Genomic DNA, 19835 nt, shown 5'->3' on the forward strand with positions numbered 1-19835 from the left:
TTTACAAAAACGTACAAAAACGAAGAGATTCCTCCTAGTGGAATCCCAATTGAGTATTTTGTTAATAAGTCTTGGATAGTTAATATATATTCGTTTCCCTTTTGGGTTTTTGGTAATGGACCTATAATATCCATACTAACCTTATCGAACGCTTTACCTGGTGTGTCTGTAAGTACCATTGGTTGCTTTGCTTTTATTCTTGTGAGTTTCTTCAATTGACATTCCTTACATGTTCTTACGTAATCTTGAATTTCCTTTTTCATACTTTCCCAATAGTAATGTTGTCGTATTCTTTGATAAGTTTTTGTTATTCCTTTGTGTCCTGCTACGCTTGATTCATGTTTTTCTCGTATTATGTTGTTCCGCGCTTCCACAGATGGGGTAATTACTTCCCCAGTGCAAATGGTGATGGTTAAGGTTTTTTCCATAAATATTTCCTTTAATTTTCTGATTGTATATCGCCAGGGTATTTCCTCCAAGTTTCCTTTGCTAATGCTGAACGAAGTTAACTGTTTTTCATTTACTGCGTCTAATAGAGATCTTAGCGAGTTTAATAAATTTTCTGGTGTTATTGGAATATTTCTATTTTCCTTTATCGGTAGGAATACAATGTATTTTCCAGAATCGTAATTCAATCTTGATTTTTCTAACATTAAATCTTCATAACGAGTTAATTTTCCCGTTTCCTTCATTTCTAAGGCTCCTTTATCTATCGGATTGCCATGTATATCTATAAATACTACTTTATGGTCATTTACTCTCGCAATTGAGTCTCGGGTTTCTGAAATTCTTAGTTCCGCAATTATCGTAGGTCTCGTGTCCTTTTCTCGTTGTTGAATTAGTTCTGGAATTACAGTGGAGGTCTCTTTTTCGCTTGTTGTATCCGTGCCTTCTTTTTCTCGATTGGTTATTTCTCTATCTGTACTTACATCGATTTCTGCTAATGCTTGGTCTAAATATTTTATGGGGGTTTCTTCTATTGTAAAATGTTTTCGGGTAAAACCCTTTCCTTGATTTTTAGAATCACTGGATTGAGGCAAGACGTGTGGTTTAGCTTCGAATATGGGAGAGTCTTCGGTTGACGTATCTATTCCGAATCTTTTTGAGACAGGATAGCGAATCGGTGAGACTTCCTCTCTCTTTCTGATTGGTAAACAAACTTCCGGAGGGTTCCTAGATAATGCGTCTGCGTTTGCGTTCGCCCTGCCTTCTTTGTATACAATATCAAATTCGAAGTCCGATAACTTTAATTTCCATTTCCAAATTCTTGAAGTAGGATCTTTGATAGAATGCATCCACACTAAAGGTTTATGATCGGTTACGATGGTAAATTTTCTTCCGTAAAGATACGGTCGGAAGTGCATTGCGCTGTAAACAATTGCCAGACACTCCTTTTCTATGGTAGAGTAGTTTTGTTCGGCGGGATTTAATAGCCTTGAGGCATACGCAATCGGCAAATCCTTTCCGATTGGCCCTTGACTCAGTACACCGCTTATTGCATATCCTGATGCGTCTGTAGTAAGGTTAAAGGGTTTAGAAAAGTCTGGATATTGCAGGATGGGTTTCGTCACTAACGCTGTCTTTAAATTATTGAATGCGTTTTCTTGATTTTCTGTCCATTTAAAGGGAGTGTCTTTCTTTAATAGTTGTGTCAATGGTTTCGCGACCTTGGGGAAATCGGGGTATAAATCTTCTGTAATATCCTGCTAGTCCCAGAAATTGTTTGATATTTTTCGCCCTCTTTGGTCGTGGAAATTTTGATACGGCTTCGACTTTCTTTGGGTCGGGTTTCACGCCATCCTCACTAATTATATGTCTTAAATAATTCACCTCGTGTCGTAAAAATTCGCACTTATCAGGTTGTAATCGTAATTTAGCTTTCCTCAGTCTTCCCATTAATTTATTAAATTTAATTTCGTGTTCTTGGAGAGACGTGGAATAAATCACTATGTCATCCAGATAGACGAATAGTTCTATTCCTTACAGACCAGATAATATTGAATTCATCAAACGTTGAAATGTTGCTGGGGCATCTTCTAATCCAAAGGGCATTCTTTTGAATTGAAAATGCCCGTATGGTGTCGAAAATGCAGTTTTGTGGGCATCTTCCTGTGACATACGGATCTGGCGAAAGCCCGATGCCAAGTCAAACGTGGAAAAATATTTTGCACTTCCTAATTGATCCAATATTTCTGTAATGTTGGGTAGTGGGAAGGCATCGCCAATCGTTTTATCGTTCAATTTTCTATAATCGATGACTAATCTCCAGCGCTTATTTCCTTGCGAATCGGGTTTTTGGGCACAATCCATAACGGGGAGTTATATGGAGATATTGATGGTTCCACTACGTCCGTATCTAGTAGTTCTTGGACCTGTCGATTTATTTCTTCTCGATGTATTGGTGGATATCGATACTGTTTAGTATTGATGGGTATATTATCCGTTGTAATTATCCTATGTTCCAGAACTTCGGTTGCTTCCAATGTATCTCCTGGAATATGAAACCTATCTTGATTATTACGAATCAATTTTTTAGCATTTTCCTTTTCTTCTTCGTTCAAATGTTCGAGTCGTAGTAACTCATTTATTTTATCGTATCTACTTTCCTCCGATCTTAGAACTGTATTGCACGCTGTCCTAGGAAGTGGGGGCGGGGGGGGGGGGGATTTTCAAATTCTTTAATTACCATCGTTGGTGTTGTAAATACGTAATCTCTCGAAGTAGTATTTATTACTCTTATGTAACCTTTTCCTTTATGATTCCTCACAACTGCATTACCAAAATAGATTCCCTTGTTCGGCTCGATTCTTGGAATAAATCCCTCTTTTATCTCTGGATTAGCGATATTAATCGAACACGTTATTGTACTTCGCTTCGGTATAATTATTTTTTCTTTAGTATCGAAGGGAATATAAATATTTCCCCATCTGATATGTTTTCCCTCATAATCTAAACGAGCCTTACAACCTGCAAAAAATTCGGATCCTAGGATTCCGTCTTGATCGATTAGCAATGAATCATCGACTACATGAAAAACAACCGGATGGCCCGCAACCTGTATTACCGTCTGCCCTAAGAAGACCAGGCTCGTTGCCGTAATTCCTCGCACTTCGATTGATTCCTTTTCGTCGATGATGGCTGAATCGAGTATAGCAGGTTTCTTGATAATGTTGATTTCCGATCCAGAGTCTAATAATAAACTCGTCTTAGTCTTTAGATCTGGGGAAACTATTCGTGCAGTTGGGGTCGTTGGGGAATCGTTAAATTTTATTGAAATAATTCGGAGAGGTCGCCTTCCGAATCTGAATTCAACTCCTGATGATTTTCCTTCGCCGGTTGCTTGTGCTTCACTCTTTTCCTTTTGCCTTGAGATTCTGGATTCTCTGTCTGTGACCTCGTTTGGTTGTGGGATGACTCCCCCACAATATTTAGTGGTTGTTCGTTCGATCTTATGGTCGGCATTGCGTTCGCTCTGTCTCTCGTTATGGGTGGTGGAGTCGATCTCGCGGGGGTGGCTGTCCTTGTTGTGTTTGTTGCCGTCGGCGCCGGTCGCCTGGTTGCCTGTACTCTTGGGCGATTCGGCGTATCGTTCCTTCGTGGCTCGCCCCATTCTCCCGAAGGACGTGTTTGGTTTCCCGATGGTCTCGAAGCATAGGGTACGATTAATCCGGCATCTACTAGGGCTTTAAATTTGTAACAGTCTTTCACTAGATGCCCGGGTTTTTTGCAATAGTTACACGTGATATTTTGTCTTGTAGAATTCAAAAAATTCTGCGATGGAGGTAGCGATCTTCGATCTTGGCGGTTGTTCCTGATATTGTTGTTAGTGCTCGAAGGATGTGCGTTGTCGCGTCTGTAATAGTTCGAGGGTGTCGGTCGTTGGGGTCGCGTTCTATCGGTTATTTGTTTCAATTCGTGTGTTGCTTTGACGGCTTGACGATACGCATCTTCTAAAGTATGCTACCCTGCTATTTTTACTCGCACATATACCTCGTTCGGAAGTCCTTTAACGAAAGCTTCTTTCGTTTCCCAATCTATAGTATCTTGGATATCGGGGGATATGATGCCGTAGTCGCCTCTTTCTCCGTCCATTATTGCCAATCTAAGATTTCTAACGCGATCCATATAATGTAATATGTCTTCCCCGGGTCGTTGAAATATCGTTCCTAATTCCCCTTTATATTCGTTAAGAGATTTCTTTGGGCCGATTAGATCCTTTAATTTGTTTCCGAAATCGTTTAGACTCATTAATTCTGTGTCTTCGATGGCGAGGAGCGCGTGTCCACGGAGCTTATTTACTAACAATTTTACCAATTGAGGTTCTTGATATCTGGGAATCATATTTCGCGCGCGCTCACAAGCTCTTAAAAAGTGGAATACCGATGGTCGATATCCGTCAAACACTGGCACCGATTCGATCGCATCTTTTAGCTTAATTGGCTGGGTATGTCCACACGGCTGGACCGTCTCTTGTTGCGTTGTCGGCGGCGATACGGGTGTTTTAGGTTCTTGTTCTGTTTTAAGTTCGAATAAGCCGCTTTGTAATTCGGCGAGTTTTGCACTCATATCGCGAAAGTTCGCATCCCATGCTTTAAGCTTTTCCGACAATGTCAAAACCATTTCTTCGTCCAACGATTCCACTACACTAGCCATTGTTTCTTAAATATTTGTTAAATATATATATTAATCAAGATAGACTAACTAAATATTAACGACAAGACATGACTGAACTCGGTGCAAAGGAATAAAGTTATGCTACACGAAATAACTGGTAACACAATACACAAAACATTAACTAAATTAAACGAGACTTACATAAATGCAAGTCACGTATAATCGAAACAATGACTATTGAAATTCGGTAACAATACAATCCATGCTATCGCATTAAAGTAGCACACGGTATTGACACACACAATATCATGAAACACAAAACAATATTACAAAACACTACTAAATAAAATTATGGTGATTAACAATTAATTAGTTATTTCAACAACACGTTACTGTTGACATTAAACCAACGCCATACCAAAGAGACACGCGAGCGACCATGTTGAAAAATTCGTCGCGCGCACATACAAATAACAGCCAATGCAATACAATACAGCATCATAATAGCAATGTTAGGTACTAATAAAAAAAAAAAACAGAAATAGGGGGAGAGAGTTAAGGAAAATATATATAATAAATAACAACTAACATAATTATAACATATTATATATATTATATTATATACAGGGATACAGTATTCGTACAAAGGAACAGATCCAAACGAAAATTATATATATAAAAAAAAATAAATAATATATATATGTAATATCGTGATATAATATATTTACAAGGAATGGATGATACAGATGTTAATCGGACAGAAAAAGACGATTGTTGTTCAACCTGAACTATTCACACCAAACGTACAGAAAACAGCACAACTAAATAATTAGATAACGACTCGACTTTCACAAAATGCAATCAACACTCTCTCGGCAACGCCACTCGCAAACTCTGTTTGTTGATTTGTTGTTCACCCGCTGTTGTTCACTCTGTTGTTCACCCGCCAACTCCCAGGCCTCTCACTCACGATACTACATATATACATTAACTATTTTTATATGTGTGTACAGAACTGATGGCGAACTCATCAACCATTTTCTGAACGACGGATGGAAGAACATGAATAGCAATCCACACAGTGGAACTGTAAAGTATTTGTACGCCACTCACGAAACCAAACACTGATGCTATCCACCTGTAAACAAACAGCATTTATAACTATGCATATAATGTTCACTTATGTTCACCACTATATATATATACACGCATGTTGTAAAGTAGGCGATATTTATAACATTCACTTCCATTGATAATGCAAGTGACTCATAAAAATAAGCCGTCATATTTACCATTGCACGCACATATATATATATATATATATATATATATATATATATATATATATATATATATATATATATATATACTCGAAAACAAGGTACATTTGTGATATTTATTTCTATTGATGATATATACTTATATATTTATAACAATAAAACAAATCTCATTTATACTACTTACCAATACGTACGCATATATGTATATAATTACAATCCAAGTAGTATTCATAATATTTATTTTCACTGATAACAAGTACGTAAAACCTAAAATAAAACAAAGGTTTTAACAATAAAAAAAAAACAAAAAAAAAAGAAAAAGGGGAAGAAGAGAAAAGGAAAGAAAAAAAATATAACATTGTTAGGGAAGTGATACATTTACTGTAAGTGTACATTTACTGAGTGTGTGTGTAAGGGCCAGAGGGCGTCAAGGTCTTAGTGGTGACAAAAGACTGTTGCCAGATGTTAGAAGAATCTAGGATAGTCGGTTGGCGACCAGCGTGCGTGCAAGACGTTCTTCAGAGAGTAATATAGATGTATAACTGTTGTGTGGGAAATGTAGGCAATAATTTGTATTCCCATATCCTCGAATTTCCTTAACAAATATATATAAATATAAAATTTTCTTTTTCTATAAAAGGTTATTCCTATTTCTGATAAACTCGAGAAATGAAAACATTATACCATGATACACTGACACAAAGATACACCACACAGAAGAAACTAATAGAGAACGCTTTAAGCTTGGCAAACTTACCGCCCGACGAATTTGCATACACCATAACCAAAACCCAGGACACATGGCTTTGATCGCAGGAGAAGCGGTCCATATAGTCAAATGCATTCCGGTACAAGTAAAGGTACGACATACAACAAAATGCTACTCGGAACTACCCGTTTGGCAAAGGAATCGCACCACAGGAACTCCGCCCGGACGTGCGCCAAACGTGGCGATATTCAGCACCATCGTCGTTGGCCACGAGCGGAATGTATACCCAAAAGACCTCGATGCACTACGGGACCACGTCATGTTCCCGGCAGAAAATCTGCAGTCTTGAACGCATTGGCCAGAGGAGCAACAGGAAAAACAATCGTCCCTGGAACAGTAAACATCCTGGGAATGATGGACAAAACACATTAACGACAATAGCGAAAAATACCGTATCAAGCTTATGGACTGGTTTTATGGAATTTGGAACTGTCAGTGCAGCAATATTTGGAATACTCGCAATATTTAAACTAATCAAGACAATAATATATATAGCCGCACACGGATACCAGTTACGTGAAACTTACGAATGCGGAATCGCCCTATTAGGAGCAATATGCGGCTCAGTCACCCACCCGCTACTATACCACAAAAGAAGACGAAATATCGATGATCAAACAGCACAACCTCAAGGGATATCGATAACACCGGTAGTCACTCAACTACCAACGACATCTACGTCCGCCTTGAGCGAACTCAGAGATACCATCAGTCAAATTTCCTTTGGAAATTTGAACTCCAAGGGCGGGGATGTCACGTCCCGCGCTCCGCACGCGCCGTAACAAGAACAAGAAAACCATTCTATACAAAACACGCGAATAAGGATTTGAATGCACAAACGAACACACGGCACTACGAAACGAAAGGAAGGATTAACAAAACGAGGGCGATTAACGGATCCAACCAATAAACAAAATACATATACACACAATTCTAAATAAACCAGGAAATAAGAATAACTACAAAAGGGGAAAATAATTGAAACGCCAGGAATATATATATATATATATATAAATATATTTCAATCAATCAATTTGGAGAGTTACATATAAGTATAAACATATATGCCGAACATGTAATAACCTAGTAAATATTAGAGACAGTGCTTCCAATACTATGCAATAAATACAATATTATCAATTTATGAAATATAAGTATACATGAAGTCAAAAACTAATAGTTTAACGAATACATAAAACATACAATATTGTATTATTAAAGAAATGAAGGTTACATTGTCAGAAATATATATATGTGTGCGAATTCTATCAAACCGATAATCTAAGATACATACTTGAAACTAGCCTACATTCCGGTAAAGAATTATAAAATAAGAACTATATTACGGAACATGCATGTCTATATATAAATATATAAATTATATTCTAAACTAAACTACTATTAATGTATGCGCATTCTACATTATTGATTCAAATCGATAATCTAAGATACATACTTAAAACTAGCCTACATTCCGGTAAAGGATAAATAAATAGTTGACATTTCATTTCGTATGAATACTACTCTGCCAGGAGAAATATGCATATGAATACGTATATATATATATATATATATATATATATATATGTATGTGTGCGCGTATGTTTTATATTATCGAATACTCTATAAAATAAACTACTCAAAACAATAAATAACGCAATCGAAGAATTACAAAACATTAGCCATATTAAAATGACACACAACATAAATATATATATATATATATATATATATATATATATATATATATATATATATATATATATATACGTATATTCACACGAACAATACTTTTGTCACTTTAAAGCAATATTAATAAATAAATGTTCTAATTGCGGTAGAATAAGGAAAAACGAGCGGCAGACGGAAAATTACTTCGATATCAAGCAAAACTAAAGACCCGTCACTATAACTTTACTGATGACATTTATGAGCAGCCATGTTAGATTTACACGCGTATGGCGACAGGAATATTAGGGATTAATGGAAGTCAGTCGCGAGAAATAAATCATGAAAACACATTGTTAACACTTTTCTTTAATAAAATCTGTGCGCAACTACAAATGTAAAAAATATATATATGTCGGAGATGAAAGAACACCGGAGTCTGTAATTGAACAATTGTAGTTATTCAATCCGATTGTAATTGTTCGAGAGTTGTGATAATGAGCTTGGGCTCGAGGCGACAGTCAGTCGCCGAACGTAGCCGCGGTTACGGGTTGAACGCTTTGTTTAACAAAGGTATGGAGTAATTCTATAGCTCTCCTTAAAAGAAATATTCGTGGCGACACGCGACAGTAAACATTCCAACGGTTTCTGTCCCGTGGCTCGCCACACGCAGACCCTATTCTTCGAGTAAGATGATTGCCAGATGTCGATGCGTCTCCGCAGTACATGTTCGGCTAGCCCGAGGGCCCGTTATAAATCTTAAGGTTTAGTTAACTAAAGTCCTTCAAACAGACAAACAGTCTTTGTCCCAACTACGGGAAGATAGGGGAGACATGTTTTTCAACGAGCGGCGTCTCCCACTAGCAACTTTCCCTCGAGGGCGGCTAGCATCTTTTTCTAACCACCGATATGGAGATTGACCAATTAGCAGCAACGGCAATTTCCCTTACTTTCTGAACGAAGGCTTTTCTCGACGAACCCGATGATCTCGTATCCTTAGACACACCCCATTATAGTTTTCTTCTGTGTCATCATCGGGACGGGAAAGGCATTCTCGCTCGCGATCTCATTGATGAAAGGAGTAACTCTTTACGATCAGTGAATATTACGCGTCCGACTTTGATTTTGTGAGTACGTTCATCTATCATCCCGTCGACCGCGGATTCGTTATTGAACCTAGGATCATTGTCATTAGTTTCTCGAGTACCTAACTACCACGGTTACTTGTCCGGTTCTGTAATAATCGTATTTGCACTAGTCAATGTCTTCTCTATTGCATAACGACAACGTGTAACCCAAACGAAGATTCGTTTCACGCCCCTAACCCTAATTCTAATGTAAACCCGACATATATAATAATTCTATATTGAAAAAAATATGAAATTAACATGATACATACATTACTACATAAGTTATATATAAAATATGTATATTATACCCTTGCCTACTGACTGATATGAATTTCTTTCGGTCTCGAATGCGTTAAAAGAGAGCGCAAAGAAGTCGAAATTACTTATTGTAATTAGTAAAACGACCTGAGTGGCAGACAGATACAAGAAAGAAGGAATATTATATTAGCGGCATTTTTGTAGCCATTATATATGGTTTCGATCGCATAATTAATCAGTATCAACTTACCAGTCTTTAACGGAAGGACAAAAAGAAGAGCAGACGGCACACAGACCGCAATCATGATCATTTTCAAGTAGAATCTCAAACTGCCGTACATCTTCGAAAACTTCGTTAGTCGTAAGGGATCAAAGGATGATGTCCGCGCTGCGGAAAATAGATGAGAAGCGGCTGTTTCAACAACCACCGTGTAGGTACTGCACTAGCCAGAAGTATCTGCGACAGAAATCAGAATACACTCGTTTTCGCATAGTTGGATCAATTTCGCGTGGGACTAACCTGATTGAACCTAACGCGGGATAATTGCTCAACTCACGACTTTAACCAGCTCGCTTGATTCTCTGTAAATGCTTGAAATTGACGCTTGGATTCTTTCCAGATTAACTAGCTTTGCCCCTCCCTCCCTTTATCTATTTTCTTAGATCGACTTAGACTGCCACAACATATTATCTTTCTTCTTTTCTTTTCTTTTCTTTCCTTTTGATCTTTTAAAGCCCTAAATCGCTGGCTATTTTGTATACTATATATTTTGTACACTCAATTACTCTGTAAGTCATAAGTACATATGTTTTACAACGTTATTTGTCATATTTCAGTTAAACCCTAGAAAAGCCAGAAATATATTTTCAGCATGTTTTAACGCGCCCCTGGCAAAGATCTCAAAAACGAGTTGCGGCACAATTTAAAGCGACAAATAGTATCGCGTGTCTCGTTGTGGTAACACACGGTTCGCCAGTTTTTTTTTTTTTTTTTTATATCGGTGACTGCCATATTCTCTTGAGTTTCCAAATCGTAAAGATTCTTTCCCCAGGGATTGGTCAACTGTGTATGTCCCCATGCGACGTAACTTGCTTAAGGAACACGAGCCGGTGATATGCAGGCAACGTATAATTGAGTATCATTCGCTCTGGAACGCTGAAGTAATGACCAGTGCAATGGTCCAGTGGTCATTTTGAATGCCGCTGGATATATCAGCATTTGGCAACCTAACCCAGAGAAGCAGGAAATATGAAGCCACCGAATACCAATTAACTTCGTAGTTGCACGGTTCACATTCCATCATTTCTGAATATGCGAGGACAGTCCTCTTATTGTGCTTTTAATTCTTTTATTTGTTTCATTTTCAGCAAATATACTGGTTTTTTAAATTAAGCTTCTTTTTATACAGAGTTACAGATTATATTAATTTTATATAGAATATATTTAAGAAAGATATTTAATTTTTTGCTAGTTAAGTATTGATCGATTAAGTTACTGTACCTTTGTTCCGATAAATGCGTGCCATTTCCTCGAATCTAATATCATAGCAAATGCCAATACCTACTTTGCAGCCCTTCACATCGAACGTCGTTAGGGAGTTACCAGGACTGAGTGAATCACTCTCTCGAACAGTAATCTTATTAGGAATGTCGATGTCGAATAGATGTACCTAATGACATAAAAATGTGGTCGCTAATTCTATTGCTGCAACTTTTGTAATTTAATATCAAAGTTACCAACTCCTAAACTTTAATTATTTTTTATTTAATAACTGACAGCGTTTTTATCACTTTCTTTTATTAAAGAATCTTATCATTTAATAATGTTTAAAAAGGAGAAAAAATAAGTATTTTCGTATGTGAAAAATTTATACAACAACAAACACATTACAACAAAAATGGGCGTTTCCCGTATCATAACGTATTTTATAAACCGTAAATTATAGAATTGGTTATAGTATACGTATGTACATATGTATATTCCTAAATTATTCCTAGATAGAGTCACTTTCTTCACCCCAATATTTTCAAATTCAAAGCCATAAAGGAATATATTACTTACCTTTCGGTGTTTTGCTATCAAAGTTCCATCGGGACCCCAAATAGTACAGGTATTGTACAATTTATCGCCCTCTATTTCAGGCATCGTACCACCAACTACATAGATGTTGTTTTCTTTAGCTGCGTTCGATGAAGCAACGCTCGTTTCACCATCAGGAATACTCTCGGCGTATTTTGGAAAGTACTCTGCATTGCAATATTTCAATTAATGAAAAATAACTGTCTTTTGTTCCAACCATAAATTAAATTGAAATGTTTGTCAGTTTTTTATTTTCTAAATTATTAAAATAACTAAGTTTTATATTTCGACTTAATTAAATATGCAATTACTTAGCTAATAGTATATATAATAAATTGTTTCCACAGGTTCAAAATGAAAAATGAATATTTAGAAATATTTAATTACGACAATGCTATTTGTGTTAGCATCAGTGGCTTGTTACTCAACGACTTTGCTAGTACTTTTTGAAACATAAAGTTAGTTTTCAATTAACACTTATACTAGAGGCGGAATTATAAATGCAAAATAATTGATAATACTAATTTATAAGTACCTAATTATTAGTATGTTAAAAAATATATTTATACAAAAATCACGATAATCATGAAAATGGGGAAATCCTATATTCTCGAATCAATTCACAATTTATTTTGTATATTAATTAGATTCCGCGCTCATCAGTACGTACTCACTGGCGACATCGAGAAAATGTATCGGCAATTCCTCGTACGACCAGAGGATCGGAAATATCAGAGGATATTATGGCGCAGCGCGAGTGGAGAAACAGAAACATATGAGCTTAACACCGTAATATTCTTATCATAGAAATAGAAGCAGTCCTCAATTCCCGCCCGCTAACTCCTATCTCCACCGATCCAGATGATCTCCTAGCCCTCACTCATTTTAAATTAAATTATTATTATTAAATTATAATTAAATTATTAATATAACAATTAAAATTTTATATTTTCACGTGAGTTTCTTTAGATAATTATTATCAACATGATGACTAACTCTTACGGATTAATACGTGTCTGTAGGGCAATCCGGTGGACTTGATCGGCTTTTTACTTCGAAAGTTGAGTAATCGGTGTCGCTTTCTTACGCATCTTTGAACTGTATAAATGTTTTAAAATTGTTTGATCCAGAATGTACCACACCGGACAATCAAGAAGGCAGGTGCCTTGACTACAGAAAATGTAAACCTCTGCAAGAAATATGGCAGATACAGTACCGTACAGCCACCGATTTTTATAGACGATCAGTGTGCAGATACCAGGGCAATGTTACGATCGTTTGCTGTCCGAACGATCGAAACAAAGAGAAGAGAGAAATTTTAATAAAAACTGTGCATAAGTATAAGGCTTGGCGACCACCATACTGTGGTTTTAGCAACGTCTCTCATACCAGGGTGGTCGATGGTAAACCAGCTGAACTTGGTACGTTTTATGTCTTTCTTTCCGATTAATAATAAGCCATTTACTGCAAAGAATGAACTTTAAAGGCATTAAACAGCACATCAATGTACATTTCAATTAGACTAAATAATAATGCTATGATTCTATCAGTAGTAACTTTACTTATTAACTTGAATTATTTCTTTCTTTTACTTCATGTTAGGAAGAGTATCTTTTTGCTTGAAATAAAAAATTGATATAGGAGTAATAATATGGATAGAGATCAAAAACTGTTAGGGCAGAAATTACACGTTTGAACTTTATAGTTCAGTATAGTTCAAATAGAAATTATATAGAATTATTTAATAATTTGTATTCCACTGGAATAAAAATTTAATTTCTGTCTTTATCAAATCTCTATTTCAGAGTATTTGTACGTATGTACTTATCGTCTGCTGTATGATCGAATATCGAATAGATAATAATCGTTGTTACTCGTTATGTGAGAAAAAATTATGTATATTCACAACTATGACTATTGCATTTTAGGCGCTTGGCCATGGATCGCTGCATTAGGTTTTCGTAATCCCCGAAACCCAGACAAACCACTATGGAAGTGCGGAGGTTCCCTGATATCGGCTAGGCATGTTTTGACCGCAGCACATTGTGCACATATGGATGGAATAGAAAACATACACAATCATAATATTGCCATTCTTAGATTGGTGGAGGAGGTGCCATTTTCGAGTAACTCCTCAAATATATATATATATATATATATATATATATATATATATATATATATATATATATATATATATATGCTATTGAGTATTACTGAAGTATCATATCCTGAAATTTCTTACTGTACATATATATTGTGTCATAAAGCGTGTACAATTCTTTCTCATACTTTTCGTCATTCGTTTCCTGCATTTTCATTTATTTTTTTATTTTTCAGGGTACGTATATCCCATTTGTACGAAAGAGCCCCTACGAAAGAGCAACTTCGTCGGCTATAACCTCCTTGTTGCTGGATGGAGAGCGTTAAGATATAGTAAGTGATATCAATTTTATAATAAAATTAAACAGTTCCAGTCTTAAATATCTTTCTTATTTTCTTCGTAGGACGACCACGACGTAATGCATTAATGGAAGTACAAATGCCAGTGATTAAGAACGCCGAATGCAAAATAGCTTATTCCAAATTTCCTAATGCACCTGATATCACTGATGGTATAATATGCGCCGAACATGCTCAGGGTGGAGAGGATTCTTGTACGGTAATTAAGTTATAGAGTTACTACAAACTATACGGTATCTGAAGGCACGTCAATTCGAATTAACATCAAATCGACGTCTTAAACATTAGAAATAATAGATAAACACAATTTAATAGTCTTGCCCACTTCTCACACCTCATTATGGTATTTAATCTAATTTCCTTCTAATCTTAGTTTTGCTCAAAATACATATAACATGTACATTATAAATTGGAGTATTTCAATACACAAATCAATAGAAGATTATTACTGTATATAAGTATAATTTCAATACAATTCGATCGATATATTTCAATATCTTTGATTAAAAATTTAACGATCCTTTCAGGCTGACCGCGGCGGACCACTGCTGATACAACATGAATGAACCTCGTATTTAATAGGTATTGTGTCTTATGCTTATAAGTGCGACACAGCTGGGTATCCCAGCGTTTACACTAGGGTCACATCGTACCTTGACTTCATTCTCCAAGCGATGCAATAATATGATATTACTGTTCCATAAACATCATTGTGTAAAAAACGTAAAGTTGGATTTTCTTATTGTGGAGATAAGAAACAGCTCAAATTTACATTGTTTTGTACGTTACAAATTATAGGCTTAAAATGTACGAAATGTAACTTTGAAACGACACTAATTTTTTACGCACGATAAACCTCCACGACTTAGGTATGTAAAGATGATAAACGTATATTAATTCTATTAATTTGGTAATAATAAACCAACTTTCTGAGAAGTTCTGTAAATTTCGTTTCTGTTGTATCAAGAGAATAATGGAATATTCCACTTAGATCGTATACTTCTTGTATGTACATACAAAATTTTCCGGCTAATCTAAAACACGTCATAAGATAGAGAGCTTCTGGAAATTCGGACACAGAGAGTACATGAAATACAAGATAAGTCTCGTGTCTTTCAAAATTATTTTTTATTCGCTAAAAACGTCCTGTGTACTCATGCAATCACATGCAACCTCGAAACTTCACTTATTTTTTATCACTTTCCAATTCAATACACTGTTTCTGCATTTTTGACTATATGTAAGAGAAATTTCCATTCAGCCAAAGGTGTACTTACAGATTATAGATTCCTATACGACTCTCGGTAAAAATTTATCCGCACTCCAGATAGTTAAAACTTCTATCCACCGTATTGATACATCTGCACTCTTCGTATGACGTCAATATCTGTTCATTGCTGCTGCGTAGGTTTCATTGTGTCACGTCAATTCGTTTGTGACCGTTGCGCGAGTAATGGCGCTTTGCAATGGTGATTTGCAGGAAAACAGTGCAGGATGCTGTGATTCGTTTCTTGTGGTCGGAGGTTATGTTTGATGCCTATATTTATCAAAGATTTAATGCACATTATGGAGAAAGTGTTTTGTCACGAAGTGTGTTTGAATGGGCACAAAAGTTCAAAGAAGATCGCAGAAGTGTTATGAAAAAACAGCTGGAAACCCGTCCACATCCATGATGACAACATTGAACGTGCTCATGAACTTATGCTCTATGGAATAGACGAGTGAAGCTGGATAATGTGGCAAATCATTTGCAAATCAGCCACGGCTCTGCTTATGCAATAGTGCACGACAGATTTGGGTTTTAAAAAGTTTGTGCGAGATGGATGCCGAAAAAGCTGATGAAAAGGTGAAGACGACGATGCATTCGTGGTTCGCAGCTCAGCCCAAAACATTTTTTAATGAGAAAATACGAAGGTCTTTCAGCAAATGGACAAAGTGTATACAGAAATTGAGTGATTATGTCAAAAAATGATGTATGTCTTTTTTGACAATTGCTTAAAATAAATTCTACACCGACAGAGCGGGTAACTTTTTACTCACCCTCGTAAGACACTTAAATTTCCAATCTATTATGATGAATAAAAGAGCTTATACTATTAAATCTAATTGTATTTTGTTGCATGAGAGTACACGTGTATGTGATGTACATTACCTTTATATCCCCTTGAACGCTTCAATATTGCGCGTATATACTATATTTTGTACAGCTTCTATAAAATTTTGTATGTTTGTTTAGGCTGTTAATCTAGAGGCTGGAGTACAAAGAAGTGGCACAATGATGTGGGCTGATGACATTTATAATTATCAAGGAATCACCCCTACATTCGCTCAGGTATATATCGTTGACTATAATGTATTTAACATATATGATTGTTAGAATATTAATAATTAATTTTTAATTCTATCAGAATTTTAATGAAACTGTCCCTTGGGAAGGAAGAACTGATACCTTGATATCACGGTTTGTACATCCTATATGTACGACAAATTTTAGAACATTATATAACGAAGAACCAGATCGTCGTGGCCATGTGATGTGAATAAAAGGACTTGAATTTGATGATATTTTTATAATGTTAGATAACATAACTAAGTATCTTCACAGTAAGATAGGATGACATGGTTTACATGATCTTAATGTTGTTCACTTGAGTGATGATATTATAAGGAAAAGTGTAATATCACAGGTAGGATGATTCATAATTTAGAACTACTAACTCATGTATGTATTAAAAATTAAAGAAATATATTAAATTTTATAGGATATTTATGTTTACTAACCAGTAATTCAGAGATTGGTATTCATGGTTACTATAACGAGGCTGTAGAAACGCACCCTTTCTTCTTTGCAAATGGTCCTGTATTTATGTCTAAGCCGAAACTGGAACCTCTGAATAATTTAGATTTATTCTTGTCATTTTCTAAAATACTTATCTACAGTATACCATAAGGAATGATACCGTATCACACCTAATCAAGTGCCTTAAGAAACATCAACAGGATATCACAGTAATCCCTTATCGACTGATATGTAAGTAAAAGTTATGTGTCATTGTTATACACAGTTATGTGTTAGTGTTATACACAGTTATTTATCATTTTCTATTAATTCAGTTGTAGCCACTACAATATCTATGACACTGGTAGTAATTATAAGAACAATAATGATGTTCTATAAGAGGAAATGATGATTAGGAGCAAAAAGTTACAGGTAAGTCAAAGTATATGTTATTTGCCATTTGAAAAGAAAGTTACTAACTTAGAATTTTTTGATAAATAATAATTGTGCAAAATATATTGGATTTCAAATTTGTCAAAAATTGAAATTTAAGAAGCATTGTAATAATATAACATTAATATTTTGATTTTTCAGGAGATATCATGCGGTGGATGGATAATATGTAAAAAATATTAAGCAGTATATGAATTTTCATATTGCGTCGAGATAACAAAATGAATTTTAAAAAATGCCGACATGGTAATAAGAAATAGCATCATGACAAAGAATATATAACCACAGTTTCATTTTTTATAAATAAAAATTTGTTGTTCCAGATTTTGAAATATAGTGAAACGTTTAATTAGTATCTTAATATCTTCAAATAATTATTATTTTAGAATCAATTGTAATTGTATCATACGTACTTTTGAATTCGTGCAAGAAAATATGTAATTTTGAAGTAGTTATTATTAGGAAATTGTTAGACGCGAACAGTATGCGAAAAGTTAGTATGCAGTGTAATAATTATCAATCAAAACACAAGAATTAAATTCTTGAGGAAAAAATTTCCGGAATTTCTTATTTACACGATTATAAAGAAATCCATAATAAGAAGGAGCTGCTTTCTAATACTTCTCTTCCTTGTAATGCCTATGTTAATGATAACGAGGTTCGACTTTTTGTTTTTAGAGGGATACTGGAAAATTTGAAAGTACAGTACCATTGGGAAGAAAATCACGATATTGAAAACGATATTTGCAAGTAAATTTCCAAAAAATCTGTTTTCAAATTTTCGCTTTCTATTTCACATTAAAAGAAAGGGCTGCCTTCTTTCTCTGCAAGACAAAACAAACATTCTGAATCTCGTATCAATGAATGATGTCAATAAGTTATTTTTCTTTTCAGATTGAACAATATTCCAGATTTATTCATAATTTCATACTACGCGAAGAATAGACTTTCATAGGTATATAAAGGAAATATTAAGTATAGGAAAACTCTTTTTCGTTGTAGGTGACATATGCTTCACGGTTGAACACATGTATTTTTGAACACACATAAATGAAAAAGTACTCTTATGGAGAGAAAGAATTGATACCTTCGATTGACATTAGATAATGTATATAAACTTATGAACAATCACTATCAGTTTGTATTTTAGGTGCACACGCAGATTTGTTGGAGTTCTTAAAAAATGTACTTCCTGTACGAACGTTTTATTCTTTAAAATTTTACGATACTATGTCTCATATAATAACTATATGGATTAAACGTAATATAAATGATCCGAAAATAGACTCGAACGACATTAATTGTCTTTCTATTTATACCAATATCGAAAATACAAGTAAAGCTGGAGCAATAGTATGCAAGAATGGACTATTTATTATTTTAAACCAAATCATAGCATATTCAGAATGCACAGTATTATCATGAAATGTAAATGAATCAGTTGTAAACGAACGATTTTACTGTAAAATCATTGCCTCCTTTTTTTCATTTGAAATATGGCAGCAATGAGTACATTCTTTTAATATATAATAAAACGAGATATCTTTATAAAGTTACATATGTCATCACTGGTAACTGTTATCTCGTATGACACCAAATATACCGTTAGTATGGAATGATATTTTTATGAAGATATACTTTAATGATAGATTTTATGAATGAAACGTTATATAAGAAAAATTATCTCTTGTTATTCTATGAAGTGTAGTAGCTAATGAAGATTAATTTTACGAAGTATTAGAGCAAAAGAGAATTAAAAAATTAAAAAGATCTAAATAAGATTGTTCGTGTGGCTTAATTATCTCAATTCTGGTACACCACTTGTTACATTCTAACTAATTAGCGCTAAACAATAACTTGCAAATATTAAAGATATTAACACCTTAATATTAACACCTAAAGGTTTTCAGGAAATTTTATAATATTTGATTATTGTATATCTAGTCATTGATTGATAAAATTTCTTGTATAAGCAGAGATCGAGGTTGACGTCATACGCAGATTGCATATCATTGACAGGTATCGTTTTAATTTATTTTATGGCTAGAATCATTTGAATATTATACGAATAATTATTTCCATTCGAACGATTAATAAATCACGTACCTATAAAAGATATATTATGAAAAAGACGTGACGAAACAAAAAAATATTAGAAATTCCGTTGTCATTAGATCAATTATTTTTGCAATGATTTTTATTTCCATGTAATTACATATGAAATGGGTAATTCATTAACATCTCCTCGAATCGAATATAATTCGTTACACTTCACAACGATTCAAATAATGGGCAGGAAATATATAATAAGTTTCCTGTCCTTGCGTTAAAATAGTACTGT

The 19835-nt window shown here is 34.8% G+C and overlaps 2 protein-coding genes and 1 long non-coding RNA gene across 6 annotated transcripts; 2 read left to right on the forward strand and 1 right to left on the reverse strand.

Annotated features, from left to right (window-relative positions):
- Positions 1-9878: 9878 nt before the first annotated feature.
- Positions 9879-15628, reverse strand: LOC143304994 (omega-amidase NIT2-A-like). Its single transcript, XM_076627547.1, has 4 exons — positions 15540-15628; positions 11782-11966; positions 11221-11389; positions 9879-10176 (listed from the first exon to the last, which is right to left on the reverse strand). Exons 2-4 carry the CDS (start codon positions 11863-11865, stop codon positions 10163-10165), a joined length of 267 nt encoding a protein of 88 aa, XP_076483662.1. The 5' UTR covers positions 11866-11966; positions 15540-15628; the 3' UTR covers positions 9879-10162.
- Positions 13988-14484, forward strand: LOC143304993 (venom protease-like). Its single transcript, XM_076627546.1, has 3 exons — positions 13988-14045; positions 14140-14235; positions 14307-14484. Exons 1-3 carry the CDS (start codon positions 14000-14002, stop codon positions 14474-14476), a joined length of 312 nt encoding a protein of 103 aa, XP_076483661.1. The 5' UTR covers positions 13988-13999; the 3' UTR covers positions 14477-14484.
- LOC143304995 (uncharacterized) lies at positions 15586-19176 on the forward strand. Of its 4 annotated transcripts, none has more exons than XR_013061669.1 (6): positions 15586-15666; positions 15743-16594; positions 16671-16949; positions 17025-17293; positions 17377-17473; positions 17636-19165. It is a non-coding gene; the product is annotated as an uncharacterized LOC143304995 (long non-coding RNA). The 4 variants fall into 4 exon arrangements; XR_013061668.1 differs by lacking the exon at positions 15586-15666 and having other exon boundaries at positions 16162-16286; positions 16499-16594; positions 17636-19175; XR_013061670.1 differs by lacking the exon at positions 15586-15666 and having other exon boundaries at positions 15716-16594; positions 17383-17473; positions 17636-19176.
- Positions 19177-19835: the final 659 nt, after the last annotated feature.

This window comes from Bombus vancouverensis, unplaced genomic scaffold (genome assembly GCF_051014615.1).
Source record: "Bombus vancouverensis nearcticus unplaced genomic scaffold, iyBomVanc1_principal scaffold0071, whole genome shotgun sequence".
NCBI lineage: Eukaryota > Metazoa > Arthropoda > Insecta > Hymenoptera > Apidae > Bombus > Bombus vancouverensis.

What these genes read in the sequence shown, in the direction of transcription:
- LOC143304993 (XM_076627546.1), top strand. Translation starts at nt 14,000, where the DNA reads ATGCTATTGAGTATTACTGAAGTATCATATCCTGAAATTTCTTACT. An exon ending in ATATCCTGAAATTTCTTACT is followed by an intron (nt 14,046 to 14,139) that starts GTACATATATAT and finishes TTTATTTTTCAG; the next exon opens with GGTACGTATATCCCATTTGT. An exon ending in ATGGAGAGCGTTAAGATATA is followed by an intron (nt 14,236 to 14,306) that starts GTAAGTGATATC and finishes TTTTCTTCGTAG; the next exon opens with GACGACCACGACGTAATGCA.
- LOC143304994 (XM_076627547.1), bottom strand. Translation starts at nt 11,865, where the DNA reads ATGCCTGAAATAGAGGGCGATAAATTGTACAATACCTGTACTATTTGG. An exon ending in TGATAGCAAAACACCGAAAG is followed by an intron (nt 11,390 to 11,781) that starts GTAAGTAATATA and finishes TTATGTCATTAG; the next exon opens with GTACATCTATTCGACATCGA.